Source organism: Nesoenas mayeri (genome assembly GCF_963082525.1).
Source record: "Nesoenas mayeri genome assembly, chromosome: 6".
In the NCBI taxonomy this organism is placed as follows: Eukaryota; Metazoa; Chordata; class Aves; order Columbiformes; family Columbidae; genus Nesoenas; species Nesoenas mayeri.
In genome coordinates this window covers 8,256,229-8,276,892 of record NC_137545.1, presented here as the reverse complement: position 1 = coordinate 8,276,892, position 20,664 = coordinate 8,256,229, and the positions used below count along the sequence as shown (strand labels likewise).

At 41.7% G+C, this 20,664-nt stretch overlaps 1 protein-coding gene across 2 annotated transcripts in view; it reads right to left on the bottom strand.

The window, feature by feature from the left end:
- The window catches only part of ADARB1 (adenosine deaminase RNA specific B1), a 60,919-nt gene that overhangs the window by 19,161 nt on the left and 21,094 nt on the right, over nucleotides 1-20,664 (bottom strand). For both annotated transcript variants that reach the window (XM_080347128.1, XM_080347129.1), the window contains 2 exons: nucleotides 14,340-14,414; nucleotides 7,233-8,164 (listed from right to left, as the gene is read on the bottom strand). In XM_080347128.1, coding sequence (XP_080203254.1) covers nucleotides 7,233-8,164; nucleotides 14,340-14,367 — 960 coding nt within the window. In that variant the 5' untranslated portion in view covers nucleotides 14,368-14,414. The remainder of the gene's footprint in view (nucleotides 1-7,232; nucleotides 8,165-14,339; nucleotides 14,415-20,664) is intronic.

Below are 20,664 nucleotides of genomic sequence, written 5' to 3'. Positions count from 1 at the left end.
GGGCATCAGCTGTATGTCAAGGAGGTGGCTGGGTCCAATTTTCAGGCATACTGAACACTTGCAGCTCTTGAGAAGTGGAAGCAAAGCTCTGTGTGCTCCACGTCTATTAAAACAGGGTCAGACAGCCCTAAGACAAGCATCAAAGCACCTAATGCTCATGATGGATATGAACATTTGAGGCTCAGGAGAACAACTGGATAGACAGATACGGCTATGCTTTCATGCTCAAACCTCAAAACACATCACTTCAGTATCCTCAACATCGGACCTGACAAGAAGATTGAAGTGCAGAAACCAGGCTCCTCAAACCAACATGCAAACCTTTTATAACAACTGAATTAATTAATTATCTAGCTATTACATAAATAAGAACAAAATCTGTTTTCAACACTACTTAAACACTTTCTGTTTCTTATTTTTACAGGACATATGCAAACTTAGGAATAGAAAAATGTCATTGATGTATAACCCAAAATAAACTATCTCAAAACTTGGAAGGGTTTTTCTCTTTCACCATCACAAAAAGCTGAACAGTAACAGTCAGAGCCTCATTGTGTCCCACCAGCAGGGTCAGACCATAAGGGAGGCTAAATTCTCGTTTTAAGGAAAACTTGAAATACCAGTCCTGCTCTTGTTGAATGACGGTTCAGTTCGGCACTGCAGCTAATCTCACCTGGTGTTTTTAAGGCGGCTGGAACCATAACAGCTAGAGGAGATGAGTCAAGATTAAATTCTTGAATTTTCACCTGAAAATAAACTGAAAACAAAGGGACACACAGCCAGAGAGGAGGAGCGGGCAGGCCCACGAGGGAGCTCAGGTCCCCATCTCAGAACACCAGATATAAAGATCATAAACCAGTTGTCCATGATACCCGAGATATTGTAGGGTAATCACTTGGCCCACAGCCTGACACACCAGAAGGACACAGGTCCTGTGTCACACCCACCAGCTCCATGCAGATGTCTTAGACACCCAGGAGCATCCAATGTAAGTAACTACATTGAGCCCAAAATGACGCTTGTGGCTGAGAGTCCTGCCCTGATTCACCACCATTTTCTTAACAATGCTCATGAGAACCGACAGCCTAGAAATAACGTGAAAGAGCTCTCAATGTTCACTTCCTTCTGGAAAAGCTGCAGCAGCCGAGGAAGCAAAAATTAAAGCTCATGTGTCATTATTTCAGAGCTCGACACTCTTTGCCAGACCCCAACTGCAGACAGTGACCAGCAGTCAGTGCTGACTCGGGTCACATCTGCACCAGCCTTTGGTCAATGTTTTGCAATGGCACAACCTGTAGAGTCAGAAGACTCTCAACATTGCAAATACAAGTTTTCTCGATGCATTTAAATGAACTGCAATTCAGAAACTCTTATTAACAGATTGAGAATTTTTTCAGGAAAGCAGTTTTGCTCAGATGCTACAAATATAGCTGGTCAGGCACTGATTTTCAAATAAGGTCATTTTGTTGCTGGAGTAAAAATTGCGTTACAGCACTGTGACCACACAGCACAAAATCTGCATTTAATCATGCTAGTACTTACCTAATGCAAATAGCTGAACTTTAAGGTAAATACACTAAAGAAAAATAACAAGCAACAGTTTTATTCTCACCCTAGTTTTAGAAATGGAAACTTAATACACAAAAGGCTTAAATGATTAACCTCCCTGCAGCTACACAGGCAGATCACTGCAGGAACAAGAAACAGAGTCCCCATTCCAGTGTTTTATCTATAGCCCCACTGCATAATTATGGACACTGCTTCCCAGCTGCAAGCTTTACACCCTCATCTCTGTAACATATATATATTGTTTGCTCTATCTTACATCACAACATGCTGGACAGGAGAACATGTCTGGCAGCTGACAATGTAAAAACATGTAGAACGACATTATGATGGCATATACTATTGCAGAACTACTGAAACAAACTTTTCCAATTAGGGTTGGACCTGAGAACAAAGAGGCTTTGAAGGCTGCCAGACAGGCTTGCCACCCAGGTAATAAACAGTATGGGTCACTCCTTCTCCAAAAAAAAAGTGAGCGTGATGGCTGGTAACTGGGGGAGTCTCCTCCAACACTGAGCTACACAAAAACACAAAGTTCAACACACACCAAAAAGGGCGATTTCAAAATGCTGAATCAAAACCAACCATTTGCCAAGGGTGAACATAGAGGAACGCTTCTTCCAGGACCACTGTAACTCATTACACAGGTCATCACCCCACATGGCCAAACCAAGGCTGAGGAACCAGGGCTGGCTTGAGGAGCTTCTCGTCAAGAGGTGGGAACAGAAACTGCCAGATGTTTCTGGAAAAAACCCACGGTCAACTTATCTGCCAACACTGCTGACAAAAGGCTACTTGAACACCATGCTTGCATACAGGGTGGATACATTAGCTTTTTACAACAGAAGATTATTTTTTTCACATTATAAGAAAAGCAGAGGAAACTGTGGCGTCAGTTCACAAGTGAGAACACGGCGAGTCCCTCTGGGAAGATGTAAGCTGGCACAGAATGACGGGATGGGGCTGCATCTCAAACAGCGTGGAACTAAGCTGCTGGCAAGGAAACCTAAAAACGCTCGAATGAACATGAAGCCAGACACTGGGGAGGCTGATAAAAAGGACTAAGCAGAACTCATGTGAGACAAACCAACCGCTAGATATGCGAACAATACTGGAGGAACTGGGCAGGGTGGCAAAAAAAATCACTGCCAGAGAACAGGCAGATATATTAAAGATCATTTTATTCTATTTGAAACCTGAGTTGCATGACAACAGGCAGGTGGTGAGGAACAAATACTATTATATGCATATATATATTATACTTAGTTATATATACTCACCCAATAAATGGGAAGAATCATCCTTTTCTCCCAGGTGGTCTATTACATTAACATAGTTCAGAGTCACTAAGAGCATGGAAGAATAAGGCAGGCTGCAAACAGAGCACTGAACCACCGGGAACAAGGCCTACTGGCCTAAAACGATGTCCTTGCTGTCCCCTTCTCAAAACCAAGGACTCGAAAGCTGTCTCCATGTCAAGCCCAGGCCACTGACCAGCCTGGGTAGAGTTCTTTCACTTCTCATTCTGGCTCTACTCCCTTTCATACAAATAAATATTAATTGGAACAGAAATGGAACTCGTGTCTCACCTTCCCAGTGAGTGCCCTAGCATCTGACACTCGGGTTCTCTACCCTGGCTCCTGCATTAAATCATTACTCAAAGTTGAGTAATTCAAAAAAGGAAAGACCTAAAATAGCTGACAGTTTGCTTGTTAAGGCATGCGAGCTGAAAGCTATTTTGGGTGCTCTGTTCCCTTCTCTGATGAAGTTACAGTGAATTCGCTTCTACACATACAGACTGGTTTTGGTTATCTCGCAGCAAAGTTGTAGCAGAACCACCCTGACCACCTGTATTTTACAACATCCTGAAGCTGAAGCTCAGGTGTGTCTGGATCCGAAGGAAGACCTTGGCAGGACACAGAGATCACGCCAGGTGAACAGTGGTGAGAACCCACATGGTGGGACCAAAATCAAGGTCCATTATCTCTCCTCTGACAGCGACCAGCACATGCAACTCAGACAAGGTGCAGACATATCTACACTAACAGAACAGGGTAATTATTTTCTAGTGCTCCAAAGTTTCCTGCATTTATTTAAAGGATCTGCTACCTGGCAGTAGATTCTCTCCCTGCTTATGCAAACATGTCCTTTACATTTCTGCCAAACCCACAGCAATTATTCCAACATACCAATTCCAAGATCTCAAATAATTTTCATAATTAATTTGTATATCCTTCCTATATTTGAATACTTCTTTTATAGTTTCTCCCTACCCCAAGTTGAGCCAGGATTAAGACAGCACTTAAAGCAAATGTAGCCGCTGCAGTACTGGTTCTGACTCCATTCTTTCTGCCTAACGTTTTGTTTCAATGTCTGTCCACAATGATATACAGGATACACTTAATTTGCAACACAGTTAGGTGAATGATTGAAAGTATTCCCTCTAGTGGATCTTTAATTTAATCTGCAGCTACACTGCTTATTTGCCTAGTGCAAGTTGTTTTCTCTCACAATAGTCCAGCTTTCACTAATCTAAATCATGATTTCTAAGCTTCAATATTTACAATTCCAATTCTCTAATTTCCGCCTCTTTGCATCCTGAATAATCAGCTGTCTTTCTAAGTCAACACTTTGAGGAAATCTGGGATGTATCATAATAAAGCTTACCTAAATAAAGCTCCTACCGTCTGATGGAAGCCGTTCCCATCAGTGATGCTGGCAGCCTGGACCAGCCGACTTTCCCCAAAGGGCACACCAGGATGCATGTTCAAAACAAACCAGATGAGACTCTTCTTCCCACAATACGTACTTACACAATGGAATTTACTGCTACAAGGTGCTATGGAAGCTAAAAGACTACAGAAGTTCAAGAAAGGCTTGTAATTAATGGAGAAATTCAAAGGCTCTCAGCTGGAAAGACACAGTTTCTGGCTGAAAAACTTCTTGAGACACAAACTGCTGAAGGTTAGAAGCACATACTGCGGAAGTACTGCTACAATATGCCCTTTTCTCATATTTTTTTCAAGGCATTTGGTACTGGCTTGAGCACTTCTTTCAGGGACAGCACCGTCCCACCTTTGACAGAGGTGTGAGACCCTTCATGGCCTTCCTTGGGAAGCACGGAGTGTGTGAGGGAAAAGAGAAAAAGGAGAGAAAACAAGTGATGCCTGGGAGATTTCTCTCTGGGGGTTAAAGAGACTAAAAATCAAGAAATGCCAAGTCCAACAGAGCACCTGATGTTTCTGAGATGTACAACGATGTTCCTGCCCCAGCTCCTGAGATGTCCAAGGCACTGCTCAGTGGCAGGACTGGCCCCAGAGGTGGAAGCAGCCGAGGCCAGCACCAGCATCCCTTACAAACCTCAATGCTGGGGCTGCTGGCAGGGACATGGGGCTGGGGAGGGAATGATGTGTGAGAAGAAGCTTCTGTCCATACCAGTGCGGCTCTTGCTGTGGTTCAGTGCTCAACAATACTCTTTTCCCCAGAAGTCAGATTTGGGTTTTGCACAAGCAATTTTCAGAAAGCCGGTCATATCAGCTTCCACAATTCATCTATAAACATGTGACCCTTTTGTTTTCAGAAGAGATTTAAAAAGACTGTTCACATTTCACTGTCTTCTCCAGTTCTCATCACCTACCAGCTGCAGAACCATGACAAGGTCACCCCCACATGGAGGGGTGGGAGGTAAAGCGAGGATGGCTATCCATGTACAAGGTGTAGCTAACCGTGAAAAGACTTCTTTGTTTTGGAGAGGCAAGTCCCTATAAAGCAAGACTGACAACCTCCAGTGCAGGGATCATCTCTTCCCTCCTCTCCACTCTTCCCACTTTATCACTCTTCCTCTCAAGGCACCTCAAGTTAATGCACCAGACGGGTTTTGAACCTGCTACCCAGGCAGCCAATTTCAACATCACCATTGGCACAAACACTGAGCATTTGGTATTTGGATTTCTACTCCCCTTGCATGTTTCTAGCTTCCATTTTTTTACCAACTCAACTGGCATTTTATTTGGTCTATGGGTTATAATAAATCCTATCCTCACATCATTCCTGTATTCTCCGAGGTTTGTGACTTCACCCACTATAGGATTATCTCCAGATAGAACATCTTTGCACATCCTGAGTAAACACTTTGTCAAAAAATAAAACAACTCATAGAGTTAAAAGAAAAGATAAATAAAGCAGGACCTGAAAACATCAAATTGCTTAAACCCCTTATTAATCATTAATAGATACAAGACCAAAATCACCAATATGTAACAGACCTTCATGTAATTCCAATAAATTGACAGCTAATTATAATTAAAAGCAGGATAATACAACACAGCGAAGTGCAGAAAGGACAATGATGACAATGATCACAAGTTGATCAAAAGCCTCTGAATAACTAACTGTCTTGGAACTGGGTCTACGTGGGGCAGAACCAGCACCCTCCCCCTTCCCATTCAATATATTTGGCATTAATCTAAAGCCCACCGGGTTCTAGATTTGAAAATGATGGAAACATTCATCAATAAGTCAATAATGTGCAAAGTTAAAAATGAGAGCATAAAGGAATATCTAAATGATTCATACTGCCCATGCATTGTGAGGGAACAGCACAATTAGAACAGCCACAACATCCAGTTACACTCTTCAAACCCACATTATCAAACCAGACCAATATCTTGTAATTTTCATTAAATCTAAAACGTTTTTGAGACAGAAAAGTCAAAGCCTTGAAATTCTCATAATAAACAGACAGAAAGTTGCAAAAAAAGTCATAGGCAAGTATTTGAATTTAGACAGGCACACAATATCACTAAAAAGACCCAAGAGACACAGTAGAAAGAGGGCAATTGAACAATCATTTCTGTAGCTTGACTGGTGAGAAACACAAGCAAGCAAATAAGGGAGGCTTTTTCTTCATTAAAAAAATTGTAAAAACTACTCCTTTCTAGCTACTTTAAATTTCTGATCAACGTCCGGTATGTTTGATACTTCATCTAGTTCATTAATTAAGTTAAACTGTTTCTCATCCGGATTTACTTGCCTAAGCAACTCACATATGCTTATGAACTAATTTGATTACAGCGCAATTCTTTAGATGACAGCTATTTGACCACACATCTTGGATACATGCACCGTGAGTGTGCCATTTATTTAGACCTTGAAAATATGTGGTGACTGCATTAGCCTCACTTAATCTGCCCTTTGACTTCCGTTATTCAGCTCTGTTAATGCCAATAATTTCGGTTTGCAGAGGAGAATGGTTTTCTTCCCTGCTAAAAACTGCTGTGTCAAATGATAATTTTACTTAAAGCAGTAATTCTGACTTGAACTCCATCTAAGTCTTGCTGCCTAAGACGAGTAAGATGTGATTCCAGCTTTCCTCAGCACAAACCCAAATCCAAGCTGGCACTGTGCTGGGCTTGGTGCTCTCTTGTGTGACGTGGTCAAAAGCATCAGCAACAAAGCCTCTTCACTATCCAACAGAATACAAAGAGTTCATGCAATTATCAGAAGCCGTAAGTGGATAAATCACTTAATACATACATATATATCCACACACACATCTACGGAAGCAGAATAAACAGCAGAAATGCTCTAAGCTGACTCAATACGCACGACTTGGCTACTCTTGGTCATTACCCGAAAACCTCAAGAAAATCCAAAGGGCTCCTCACCTGCGGCAAGTGTAACTGGAGCCCCTCGCTGGGAATGGGCTGTCGGGACGGGGTCTGGTCCAGCTGCATGTTAAACAAGGACGCCAGGGCCGACTGCGCGGCCCGGGCCTTTGCCAGCTTTTTATTCCTTCCCGAGCCTTCAAAAGTCTGACCGTCCACCGCCACGGCCATGACGAAGTTTTTGGCGTGGCTCTCCCCGCTCTCCGAGAGAAACTCGTACTTGAGCCCCGGGCGCAGCTCGTTGAGGATCATGACGGGGTTCTTCCCGCTGGCGGACGGGTAGGGCGGCGGCGCGGGGAGAGGCGACTGCGAAAGGCCGCTGGCCATGGCCGACGACGGCAAACCGTAGTCCCCGCCAGAGCTAAAGGACCCGTCCCCGTTGGACCCCAGGTAAAAAGACGCGTCGGAAGGGACCGGCGTTTCGAACCCATTGAAAAGGGTGTCGGGGAAGTCTGCTTGGTCGGAGGTGAAGTCCGTGTTGACCGACAGAGTCCTCCCCATGGCCAGGTGGGCTTCAGAGGCGTTCGGAAACTGGACAAAAGACCGCAGGGCCTTCTCGGCAGCGTGAAGCTTGGCCTTCTTCTTCGTCGGGCCAGACCCCTCAAACACCTGCCCGTTGACTTCGACCGCCATCACGAACATGGGAGCGTGGACCGGTCCCGTCTGGGAGAGGAGTTTGTACTGTAAACCGGGTTTAATCTCGTTAAGTTGCATCAGGGCGTTCTTTGGCAGAACGGGGCCGGGCGTTTTCTTCCTCTTCTTCAGGCGGAATTTGGAGTGGCCATTGTTGCCCTCCTCCAAAGGACGCTTTCGGCTGCCGCTGCCCCCGCCGTTGGAGAGCTGCGTCCCCTCCCCGGCGCCTTGCCCGCCACCGTCCTTGGGGGGAACGTTGTCCACGTTGCGGTTTTCTTTAACGTCGGTGCTGCTGGAACCTGCGGTGCCCAGAAAGAGTAACTTACAATGCCTTCGTTGCAGGACCTTGTAAATGCAAAATTTATAGATTCCTTTATCTCTCTTTGTAACTGGTTAAGTGATGTGTGCTCACAGGTTAAACGTTCTGCGGTACGGTCAGAGATAATGGTGCGATACAACCTCTCGATAGTTCAAGTGACACGTTGACGAATGATTTTCAAACTGCACATTTGATACAAGCATTTAGCAATAAAACATTGCAGCTTTTTGTTGTTGTTGGCACTTAAACCATGCTGGAACAAAACTTTTACTCATAAGTTACGTTTTGCCTGAAAAATGCTTTAAACCAGAAATATAATTGATAGTAGCCTATGCCTATCAAACAAAGAACTACTATTAGCAAAGTAAAAATGGATGCTTAAGACCAGTACTAGTAGATGGATACTTAATTCTACTTTATTCCTATTTTATTTATATTGCTTTTTTTTCCCCTCAGTGATTTTAATTCCTCAAATTGAAAAATGACACAAACAACCTGAGCCACGAAAAACTGGGCAGTGCTTTGCTGGGCCCCTTGACTGAATAGTGTTTGAATGCTTTTGTTTCTCTTCAGCTGTTTCATATTCTCCTAATTCAATTATTTTTCAGGTTTTTCTATTAGGAAACCCTATAGTTATCATTTACAAGCTATTCTGTAATTCCTTGCACAGTAAGAAAACTGCTGTCACAGAGATACGAACCCAAAAATCACAGTAAAGATCTCCTCTTACGACTACAAATAACTCTTAAGACTATGCAGAATAAAGAAGTGTGAAAAAAGCTGTGCAATCACAATGATGACATTTTAATGGGGGGGGAAAAGACATTATTAATGTAATGATTCCTTTTCTAAAGTAGAAAGTTGCGGTAATGATACACCAGAAGTATATTTAAAGAATTATATTTTCAAAGACCTCATTTTTATCCTGATAAAGAAACTAAGGAAATAAATTATTTTTGCTTTATATTGGTGTTTGTGAAAGAAAAGGCAAATTTACTAGGTCAAGCGTTTCTCTCTCTTCTGTTCCAAAATTTCAGTATGTCTGTATTACATCTACACTGACACTAGGTGATAAATACTAATTGAAATGAGAGCAAACCAAGGTGGAAGTGTTTGTCACAGTAACAAGTTCAGCCACACTTTAAGTCTTCCCTAAGAGTCCCCTGCCGTGCACACATCACTTCACCCAGGTTACAAAGCTGATGGAATGGTTACTAAATTTTCATTTATAACATCCTCCAGCAAAAGCTCAATAGGTTACTCCTTTCGGTGCTCAAAGAGAAAAAAAGAAGACAAAAGAAGATCAAAAGCAAAAGCCAAGGTAGGAACACATTTTGTTAAATCACAGTAGCACAACAAAGAAGTGTACAGTACTGAATGTTAAATTCCAGTGAATTCAATTTGGTCAGGAATGAAACACCAAATATTCTGAAGCATTTCATTGCTAGAAATCGCTAAGTTTCATAAAATATCTCTTGTAATGTTCAGCCACAAATTATTTTGCCTGCAGAATGTGTGCTATAGGGCCACAATTGTCAATACACAGCGTTCAGGCAGATACATATATTTTTATATATACATATATATGGTATATATATATCTAAGGAGAGAGTGAATTTTCTTTACAGTGAGTTTCTTACCTGAAGCTGTAATCTCCAAAATTACACCTCATCTAAAACACCATTTCTAGAACATTGCTCATATTAGTGGCACCAGGAATTTGCTATCAGACAATACGACTTTTAGGCTAAACACGAATAGTTTCATGGATACTAATTAACGGCCTCCATTTTTACCTTTCTTTCTATATGAAAACTACTACCAGGGCCTGTGGAAATCACAGAAGGAAAACAGGAGTTGAACGTAGTCCAGTTGAATGTAAAGAAGATAACTTCTACATGTATGTATGGCAGCTGATGGAATTTCTTAATCCACCCAGGGGAAACGATGACCTGACAGAGAGAGGGGGACTTGTAGGATGCAGGAGACAAACTCACACACTTACCTCGTCTCAATGAGAAAGAAGGGAAGAAAACTACTCCTTGCCTGAGAGCTCCCAGGCTTGTTAGCTTTGCAGAACATGCAGGGTGCGAGAAACTAGGAGAGCAAGCAAGCAGGGAGTACGAGCAGCCTGGGTCAAACCATGAAGGCAGGTGAATTTCTGCATTGAGGAGGTGATGCAAATCTCAGCTTTACACGTGATGGAAAGAAAAAGACTTTCCATGCCAAGCAGAAGGACTCAGGTTTGTTTCAAGGCACAGAATCACCAGACTGCAAGAAAGAGCAACAGCTTCTCGGGCTGAGGGTGAAGATGAGCTTTTGGTCCTTCAGTGTGTCCTGCCCAGCAGTGCTGAGGTCTCCTCATTACCTCAGGGCTGGAGAAGAGCTGACAGGTTGCTCAAGATTAGCTACCACCACCTGTTAAAGTCAGAGAAGCCACCTCCTTTAATCTTGTCCATATTCAGACATGGAGTAACTTCTCCAGCCCAACCTCTCCCTCTTCCAAGCATCTCACCCCCTTAGAGAAGCTGAGACTGTAAGACTTTGGGGAGTCTCTCACTCATCCTTACTCCCCAAAAGCTCTGGCTGATTTGGGATCCCATCACAGCTCAAGCTGGGAGCAAAATTTAGTTGCTCTAAAGCAGAGGTCATGGCAGACGTGGACAACCACTCCATGCACGTTCTAAAAAACAGCTTGGATTATTTCAGAGCCTATCAGTCTGATTTTGAAGCTAGTATTAAGCCTTGTGCTGTCAGCATCACAGCTAAAGTAAGGCAGGAAAATGAGAACTGTGAATGTTAAAATACTATTAGAAAGCATAAAACATAAGAGAGAGCTGGCAGGACGAAAAAAATACCATCTGAATTATAAAGAAGTGTCTGTGTTCCATAACAAAGGCTCTTCATTATCCCTTCTTATTTTTTATTAAACATTTATATGTTAACATCAAATATCTTGCCTCAGAAAGGTTACACAGTCTTAGTGGATCTCCTAACATGCCCCAAAATCAAGAGGTTTAAAACCAACTTAATCCTAGATTTTAAATGTACTTTGAAGTCTATGCACTTCCCAGTCTTTCAGTTCTCAAGGAACAAATGCTTTAGAGAGCCCTTCGAGGTCCATCGTGGCTGCTGTGCATTCAGCACTTTAAAGTAGCATTAATACAGACACAAACACTTGATAACAGGATCATGTTTTCTTAAACATTAATACTGCCCATGATTTAAGAACAATACCATTTTCGTAAGAGTAGCTTATTTGCTACTCACTAAAAACAGTTGGCAGCTTTGAGTGGAGATTTCACTGACATCTGTGGAAGCTGCCTTGGTAAAAATCACAGCTGACAGTATCTTCAGCAGAAGGAAAGTCCTGCTCCTGAAATGTTGTTTGAGAGGCTTACAAACCCGAGAATGCTCAAAAGAAAAGGGCATAGGAAATTTTCATGGCAGTCAAGAAATTTTCCACCCGAGTGCATTCGTTTATTTTTTGGTTTTACACCCTGTAATTAAAAAGTGTCTGTAATTAAGATGTTTTATCCATTGGGGAACTTCCATTACCTGCTTGCCGAGAGATGACACTCTCCCTGCTCTGTGTGATCTGGAGCACACTTAATTAAATTTCGATGACTCTTAGCTGAACCAAAAGATGTTTCTTGCTATCTGTTATATTGCTGCTCTCATTTACCAGCCTGGGGAAATTCTAAACAAGTCATTTTTTTCATAAAAAACATCCAGGGGAAAAAAAAATCCTCCAAAAAACATACACCACATGTAAGCATCTTTTTAGAGAAAGAGGGAAAATGACCAAAGAGAAAGGTCACGACAGCCACATGGTAGTGTCCCAAGCGTCCTGCAAAATGCTCCACTTCTCCCTTGCCTGTAGGGTCATGGATAAGGACACATAAGTGTGAATTTACACCTCACAAATGGTTTATTTTTGATGCTTTGCCAGGCTATCTGGTTTGTCACTGAGATAACAGGCAGGTGGGCTTCCAGCACACATTTCTGGGGTGATCGCAGTGCTGCAGACATACCCTCCATGCAAAGCCACAGAAAACCAAATAAAAACATTCTAAAAATAAATCAAGTTTTTCCCAAAGTCTCTTGTAACATCTTCCCTATGTTCAATAAATAAAGGAAGAAGACCTTAAAACCTGAACTCTGAAATATTGTGTTTTCTCAGGGACATTAATGTAACCTCATCGCTCTCTCACATTTCAGCCAAACCAATACACTTAATTCTGGCTTCTGCAGAGCAATTCTAGTTATGCAACTGCAAGCTACAAATATTGCATATATCCACCTTCCTTTCCTGTAAGATACTTCCCCAAAAAGGAGTTACATAAAATAATAAAACATTTAATGGGCAACTTCTGATATCGTACTTCACAAGCTTAAAGACAGATAAAAAGACAGAAAGATAAAAATTTTTACCAAAAAAATATTTGCATGAATCAAGGGGAAGAACTTAAGAATTTGCACTTTGATTTCTCCCCAGCAAATCAGATGATTTAACATTTCAAATCCATGATGTTTGTGTGGATGTACAGATGCAGGAAGGTCTTATTGCACCTTCTATTCAACGGGCTCATCCAAGCAGCCATTGTTATCTGTAGCTTCCTTTCAAACACATGGTACATATGATATCTCGAAACATACTTTTGCGAGACAACTCTGGTTATAAAATGCATGTCCCAAACCCTTACCGACCCCATGGAGCCAGCCTCCCGTCCAGACACCGAGTTCCATGAATGGTTTTGCATATTGGTGCACTAATAGACACATCAAAAAACCCCAAAATAATAAAAACACACACACAAAAACAAACAAAAAACCCCCACAAGAACCAAACCACCACCAACACAAACAACAAACCAGGAGCACTCAAAACCTGAGTGTTTTGCTTAAGGACAATTACAGAATGCCCCTGCAAATAGATATATTTTCTTCATCTTCGGAAGACTCAGATATACTCCTTACTGAGATAATGGGATTTTTACCCAAAAGATGCAAAAACTAAAAAACACCCAAACAAACAAACAAAACAACAAAAACCCCACTTATGTGAATTATACAGTTAGAGCTGTTATTTTATTGAACGCTCGCTCAGGGAAATCACTTCTAGAAATAGCCAAAGCATCCATCTGAAGTAACTTCGCTTACACCAAAGAATAGAAAGTGTTAGCCAGCATATTCCAGTTGATTTCACTGTTTCAGTCAAATAAAAAAGATGCATTCTAGTGCAGTTAATATTTTCAGGGGTTTGAGGTTTTTTTCTAACCACAATAATCCAGCTTCTTTATCTCTCATTAAAAATGTTCCGTGACTCCTTCAGACTGAACTACAACCCTTCAGCACCGCTGGGCTTTGCCAGGGATGTCTTGTTTTGCCATTGGCACTTAGGGGAAAAATAAGTTGTTATTGTATCATACACAACTATTTACAGTCGGGCACAGCACATGAGCATAGTGGTAACAGAACATTTCTCTCACAAATAGATGACAGATGATTAGATGTAGATGTAGATGTAAGGTCAATAAAATAGTAAAAATACTTTTATCATGTTTTAATGAGAACACTTTTCTTCGCAGGTTATCAGACCTTAATTATACTACAGAATCAGCAGCCTCGCAACACTTCACCAGTGGATGCATCAGGATGATCACTCTATTTGACTTTCTGTGTTTAAACGCACTTTAGTAATTCAGTAGCTCAGGGCTGGAACAATGAGCACCTAATGAGAATAATTAGCCACACAAGACCTGTGGGAGCTCTTCTAGCTCCTCCTTTTGCTTTTCCTTCCCCCATTGCTGCTTTCCCTCATTTATTTTATCCAGTTTGACTCCATCTCCTTGGTCTCAGCCTCTCCCTCCTGACCAGTCCCTAACTCTCAGCATTACTAGGAAAATACTTTGTGTAATTAGTCAGTTGTTGGAAGAAAAATATGAGACACAAGGTATAACTAGACTAGCATATAACCATATGTATTGAAATAATTTAATGCAAAAGCTGTGATTCATTCTTCTATACTGTATTTCAAAACACATAAATTTGTACTTCTGAAGTTTCTTCGCAGTCATCCCTGTGCTCATGAGAAAAAGTCACCTTCAGAAATGATCACATAGCTTATTACTGTGTAAATAAGCACATCTTACTCATGTTTTCTTCATCGTCTACATCCATGGTGAAATATTTTTGCTGGTTTCTTGGCTGGCGGAGACTGATTCTGTCTGGAAAACAGAGAGTGGGATATTTAAGCTTTAAGGTACTGACATACAAGGTAAAGCATTAAATCTCCTTTAAAAATCAGCAACCTGGCTTTGCTTTGGGCTGCCCATGGGTTTTGCTCGATTTTCGCATAGTAATTCTCCAAAGTGCCTATTTCTGTAGCTGATACGTGGTGTTTGGTTTGGTTAAATCCCGACTCAAGATCCCTCTTAAGACTGAGATGATCACCAGCAACTGAAAGATGTGGCCCCATCTCAGGCAAAGGACAGAGCGGCTCATATAACACCCTCTCCTACATGTGAATTTTCTTATTGACCGAAATGTCCAGATGATATTACATGTAGGTTATTTGGCTGTGGGGAAATACATTTTATTAACCACGGCGATTAACCACAGGGACTTTGATCAAGTGAGATTGATCTACAGGTGAATATAAGCATCTGGCATACAAAAAACGTAGCCTACCTAGCATTTGGTTTGAAAGAAGACAACAATTTTGCCCAAATCAAAAGCACTACTTTAAGGGTGAGGGGTTTTGTTTGAGTTTTGGGGTTTTTTAAAATGTATTGCAGTTTATTTTTTTCCTGAAAATGAATCAATTGCATAGTATCTCTTGCTTTCTAGGTAATCGCTCCAATCTCATAATGCGATGAGTGCTCCCACAGAGAACACTGTAACCCTAAACCATGCAAGGATTTACACTTTTAACAAAACATCCATTATTACAGTGAAGAAAAAGTAGCGGAGCATTAACAGTGGATCAAACTGTGGAAATTTGCTTTGTACCTGCCAATCTGTTGAATTTTGTGCATCTTCCTCTTACCTTTTCTGAAGCTTTAGTAACTAAGCATTGCACTTTCCATGTTCTGCATTGCAAGATTTTTTTAATATAATGCATTCATTTTCTGCTGACTTTTTATCACAATTAAATGTTTGGAAAGTATCTAGAGAGAGTAAAGTCCGGTATAAATGCAATACTGTTCTGTGATAAGCTAGTCTTGTGTAACACCTATAAACATTGATTCCTTTTGCTGACAATCAGATTAAATTAAGATTTAAGTCCTACTTTTAAGTGAGTCTTTGATCCTACTCCAAATCTATTATGAATAGTCTGCAGAAATCACAGGGCAACCTTCTGTTATTTCCAATATTGCAATTATCTCCCAGCAGAGTTTCGGCCTTTTACTTAGCTTAACTTTTACCATAGACACTATCAATTCTAATTATCCGTGGCCATTTCACTTACACTGTACATATCTTAAAAGTGAGCAGTTGCATGGACACTTTGGAGTAAGCATTCAGGATAATAAGGACTCGGTAGAACAAGTGATACCTGATTCAGCGCGAGACAGAGTCAAAGGTTATTAACAAGAACCATACAAACCAACATGGTCACTTGATAAGGTGTACACAATAAAATCACCACTCATTTTAACAGAGCCAAATGCCTTTAACTGTGAATATCTTCCCATCTCTCTCCCCACTTCTTGTGGGAAATTCTACCTTTAATTCCACTCTACATTAAAATTTTTGCGAGTAAACAAAATGCAGAACTTTGCACTCACGTTGTTCTTAATGCACCGATCCCATACTGCAGTAATCCGAGCGCATTATATGTAGTTACCAAGTTTTGCAAGAAGAAACCAGCCATTCCACCCCTCTTTATTATTTTAGGAGACACTTCATGCAAAGCATGCAGAAGTATGGTAGAAATCCCGAGTCTAAACATCAAACACAATGAACGGCATTGTTGCATTTTGTTCTTTAAGTCAGTTTGGTTTTATCTTTGCTAATATAAAAAGAAAATAAAACACCACACACACACAAATCCATTCAAGGATCTGCTAGGAGATGGTTTCAGGACCTGTTTTTGCAGGACTTGCCCAGTGAAACTATCACTTCAAAACCAGGTTTTCACAAAACTGCAGCTACTGGCATATAAGTGATTAAAATGTAATCGTTAAACATGTACATCGGAAACATCGAGAAACTTGTAGTGCAAAAATATCAGATACTGAGAAATGAAGAATGGCATTAAAATACACATATAAATGTTTGAGTTTGCAACTTTAACATGCATGTTAAATACTGTTATTCAGTAATTCAAAACAATGAAATCTGTTTATCTTCAACCAAACAAATCCTCAGCACGCTACTATTCGCAATCTTTACAGCTTAATTCTCACAGCAGGAGCTCAGCAGCCCTTACTGAAAATGTAAAATGTGCAGTTAGCAATCACTACACTAATTAATGCTATGAGTCTAACAGCAGAATGAGAAAGAAATGGATGGCAATGTTTGTCACTGTTTCAAAAACAAACCCCATATGCCTGCAGATATCCTGAATCTCCTACCACCAGCACCACACGTTTATGATCAGCCCCGTTTGTGAGCTGAACAAGCATCTTTGCTGACACAAAACGATTCCTGTTCACTTCCCGACCTTGTCTGGAGAAGACAGCGATTTAAGTCACTAAGAGGACTGTGTACAAACACTTTCTGAGCCCAGTGAAGATGTTCAGATTCCCCATTAGCCAGACAGTGTAAACTCAAGCAGATCATCGCAATGTGACAAGGCAGACAAGCAGTAAAACACCCCGCTAACTTTGTCACCAGCAGCGCCACATTTCAAGGGGCACAGAGCTAAAACACTTGAGTCACACACACTAGTTCTGAGACTCCCAGAAGCACCTAAAACAAAGCACAGAATTTCCACTTTTTTGTTTTAATCCAAAGACTATGTACAAAATGACTATGTAAACTTCATAGTAAATGCATCGTAGCTTTCGGTAAACTGTGTGTTTTGGTGGCAACCTCTCTTCCATGTCTCTGTCATCGTTCACCTTGTGTACTACAACCTCTCCGCTGATCTGGAACAAATCCCGTTCTCCAGGTAACACAGGCATATTCTAATAGCTTCCAGCCTGAGCACATGGGTTGTTCTCCTTCCTCCATCCCTTTCATCTCGCAGAAAACTTGTGTGGGTTTTCATGCCCAGCCCAGCTCCATCTCCCATACGGCTGCGAGACCAACGTGAACTTCATGTCACAAAGACATCGGCCACGACTGTCCCACCACGCTCTGGTGCGAGTGCTGCCACCCCAAGAACGAGCCCCCTGTAAGTACCTGGAAAGCATCAACATCACCCTCTCAAATCCAAAGCTCGCTCTTGCTGCGCTGCCCAATGGTCCTAGAAGCTGCTCCCCAGGAGCGGGTCTGTGAGCCGATGTCACGTTGGTGACCTCACGACACTGCTTAATGTGCCATTTCTGATTCCTCCCACACCACGAACAGTGAAAGGCTTCGCCTCCTGAGATGCTTGTGCCTTGCTTGGCACAGCACAAACAGCTCCAACCCCAGTGCAAATCCCTTCAGCATCAGATGACCACTGATGTGCTTTAGGTGGGCTATTCCTCATCCGAGCCCTCGTGCCTTCAAAAGAACTGGGAACACTGGAAGGTGAGTGGCATAAAAGATGCTGTTTGGTTTCATGCTGCCATAGGGGGTGGCACAACTATAGAATCATAGAATAATTTCAGCTGGAAGAGACCCTCAGGATCATCAAGCCCAACCATAACCCAACTCTAGCACTAAACCATGTCCCTAAGAACCTCATCTAAACGTCTTTTAAACCCCTCCAGGGATGGCAACTCCACCACTGCACTGGGCAGCCTGTTCCAACGCCTGACAACTCTTTGCGTGAAGAATTTCCTCCTAATATCTAATCTAAACCTCCCCTGGCGCAACTTGGGGCCATTTCCTAAAGCATTTGCTTTATTACATAAAGTTTTGCCCTTCCCTCATTGAGCACACACTTTTGTCTGTCATCCAGTTGCCAACGTCGAATATTTCGGAACCTCCTAATGACTTGAGGGGGATGCAGGGATTCCCATCGTGTTTTATCCCAGCTGCAGGCTCCAGCAGCCACAACTACAGCTACCTCACTTCAGGCCAGCTGGCAGAGTCCCCATCTTGTGACAGCATCTGTCCCAGTGCAATAATGGGGGAACAAACAAACCAGCAACTACAGTTGCCACAAACCAGCGTGTTTTACTAAGTAGAGTAAAACAAATAAATCACCTAAATCGCTCTTCCCTTTAGATAGAGTTTAGGAGTCAGAAAAGCCAGAGAAGAGTCACCAGGGCTAGAGTAGCGATGGCAAGTACACACGTGCCAGCAATAACCAACCAATAATAGAAATAGTTGTTCATCCATTTTTAAGGACAAAGCGTGCCCTGGTTCCACTGCAGCAGCGCCAGCTTGGGCATCTCGCACACCTGGTCACCGTCCTTGCTAAATCAGATGGACAGAGAGAGGGGAGAGGATCATGCAAACCACATAAGCCTTTTTCCCTTAAAGAGATTAGAAATTCGAGCAGAACTTTTGCTAAACAGGCTACTTTTATTTGCTCTATAAAAGCCGCTTAAATTTGCTTTCCTATTAGCATAGAGAAAGCCTGATTCCAATCATAATTAACTCTGTACTATCAATAAGGCTGTAGCTCTTGGCATACTAATATTGCCATCAGCCAGATAAAGTGTATTATGGACAGTACCAGGCACAGTTACGTATGGCAGAGGAAACATTTCTCTGCAGTAACAGAAAGAGCAACACTTGTTCTATGTATCTGGTACACAGCTCACATACCACAGCCAACAGAGATTTAAAATCCAGCTATGCCAGAAAGGTTTAAAACCTGTGTCTATGAAAGGTGGCACTTTCTTGTGGGCTACAGGAACTAAGGTTTACACGTTATCGTTTTATCGTGACAATGCACAGTTCATGACAACCAGGCATGGACCAACAACGCATTTTAGAATCAGAATCAAACTCCAGCATCTCCAAAGTGTTATCAGCATATTGTGCTGAATTCGGGCAAGGAATGCTCGCTGGTTTTCAAACTACCCATTGTACACGTGGATACAGTACATCATATATAAACTGTATGTACTTACGAACAACATTTGGGGTTTTAAAACATACAGCTGAAGCGAACATGAAAACTTAATGCACTTTGCCTTGAACTGATTAGCAAAGACAAACACAAAGTGATAAATAATATTTTTAACTACTAACTGAAACCAAAACATATTTATAGGTTTTTCCAAGCTTGTGAGTATCAGTTCAGAACAAATTTTCGTGGGAAATAACTTAGTTAATTATTAGAGAAGGGACCTGGAAGGTGGTTGAAAAATTAGTTTTCATTTTGAGGAAAGATTATTTTAATAGTTATGTACTTCAATGCTTATAAACATAAAACAAAATACTCCCAAGACAACAAAATGCTTTAAAAGCTTTAGGTAGTTGAGGTGTTCCTAAAGACCTCAGGTTTAAAAAGCCTGTACCACCACATACATCTAACTAAATAAACATCAAAAGCTTGAGCAGGTGGCTGAGAAATTCTTATGTGTGACCAAATTCAACTCCAATTATCACTGTGCCAGGTCAGAGAGATTTTGGGAGAGTGAGAGCTGATGCGAGCATCAGGTCCAAGCCTAAAGTAGAAGAAAAATAAGGAAGAGGTTCTCTCTCCTTCTGATTGATCACCCTCAGATGGGTGATTTCCAGCGCTGTCCACTCCTCACAGCCCAGATGAAGTGTCATCACTGTCCTAACCCAGTTTTCAAAACTCCTGTTCTTACTGAAGTACTAGAGCCGCTACGGCAACATTTTACTGTACTGACACATTTGCATTATATAGAATCAGCACAACTCCAGTGTAACAGAAGGAAATTAGTTGACTGCAATCAACAGGACTTGTAAATATTCGTCACCTTATTTAGCGCATCGAACTGGCTCCAGTTACTCCTGCAGCACCATGGAGTTCTCAAGGACAAACCACTTGGGACAATTAACTTTTTAATGATTACAGAGGTTGTCAGAGAGCTACCTGAGCCCAGCCAGATGTGAGAAACGCTGCCGTCCCAGACATAAACCCTCCCGACGAGCCGGGTTATCGCTCTGGGCTCAGCACCACAGCCCCCCTCCCTAAAGCAGAGGAAAAGCAAGCTCCTGCCTGCTAAAAGCAGAGGTAAACAGGAACCCCGGGTGCATAAATATTTGTATAGATTAATGTAGACTGTTGGTGGCATTACTGAAGTTGATAAGAAATAGAACTCACACAGATATTGCTAAACAGATTTTGGAAGCATCTATTAAGATAAACAGAAGGGAAGGAGGACAGTTTACACAAGAGCTGTAAGGCACGTAAGAGATGCGATGCTAGAGGAATAAATAACGCAGCCAAACGCC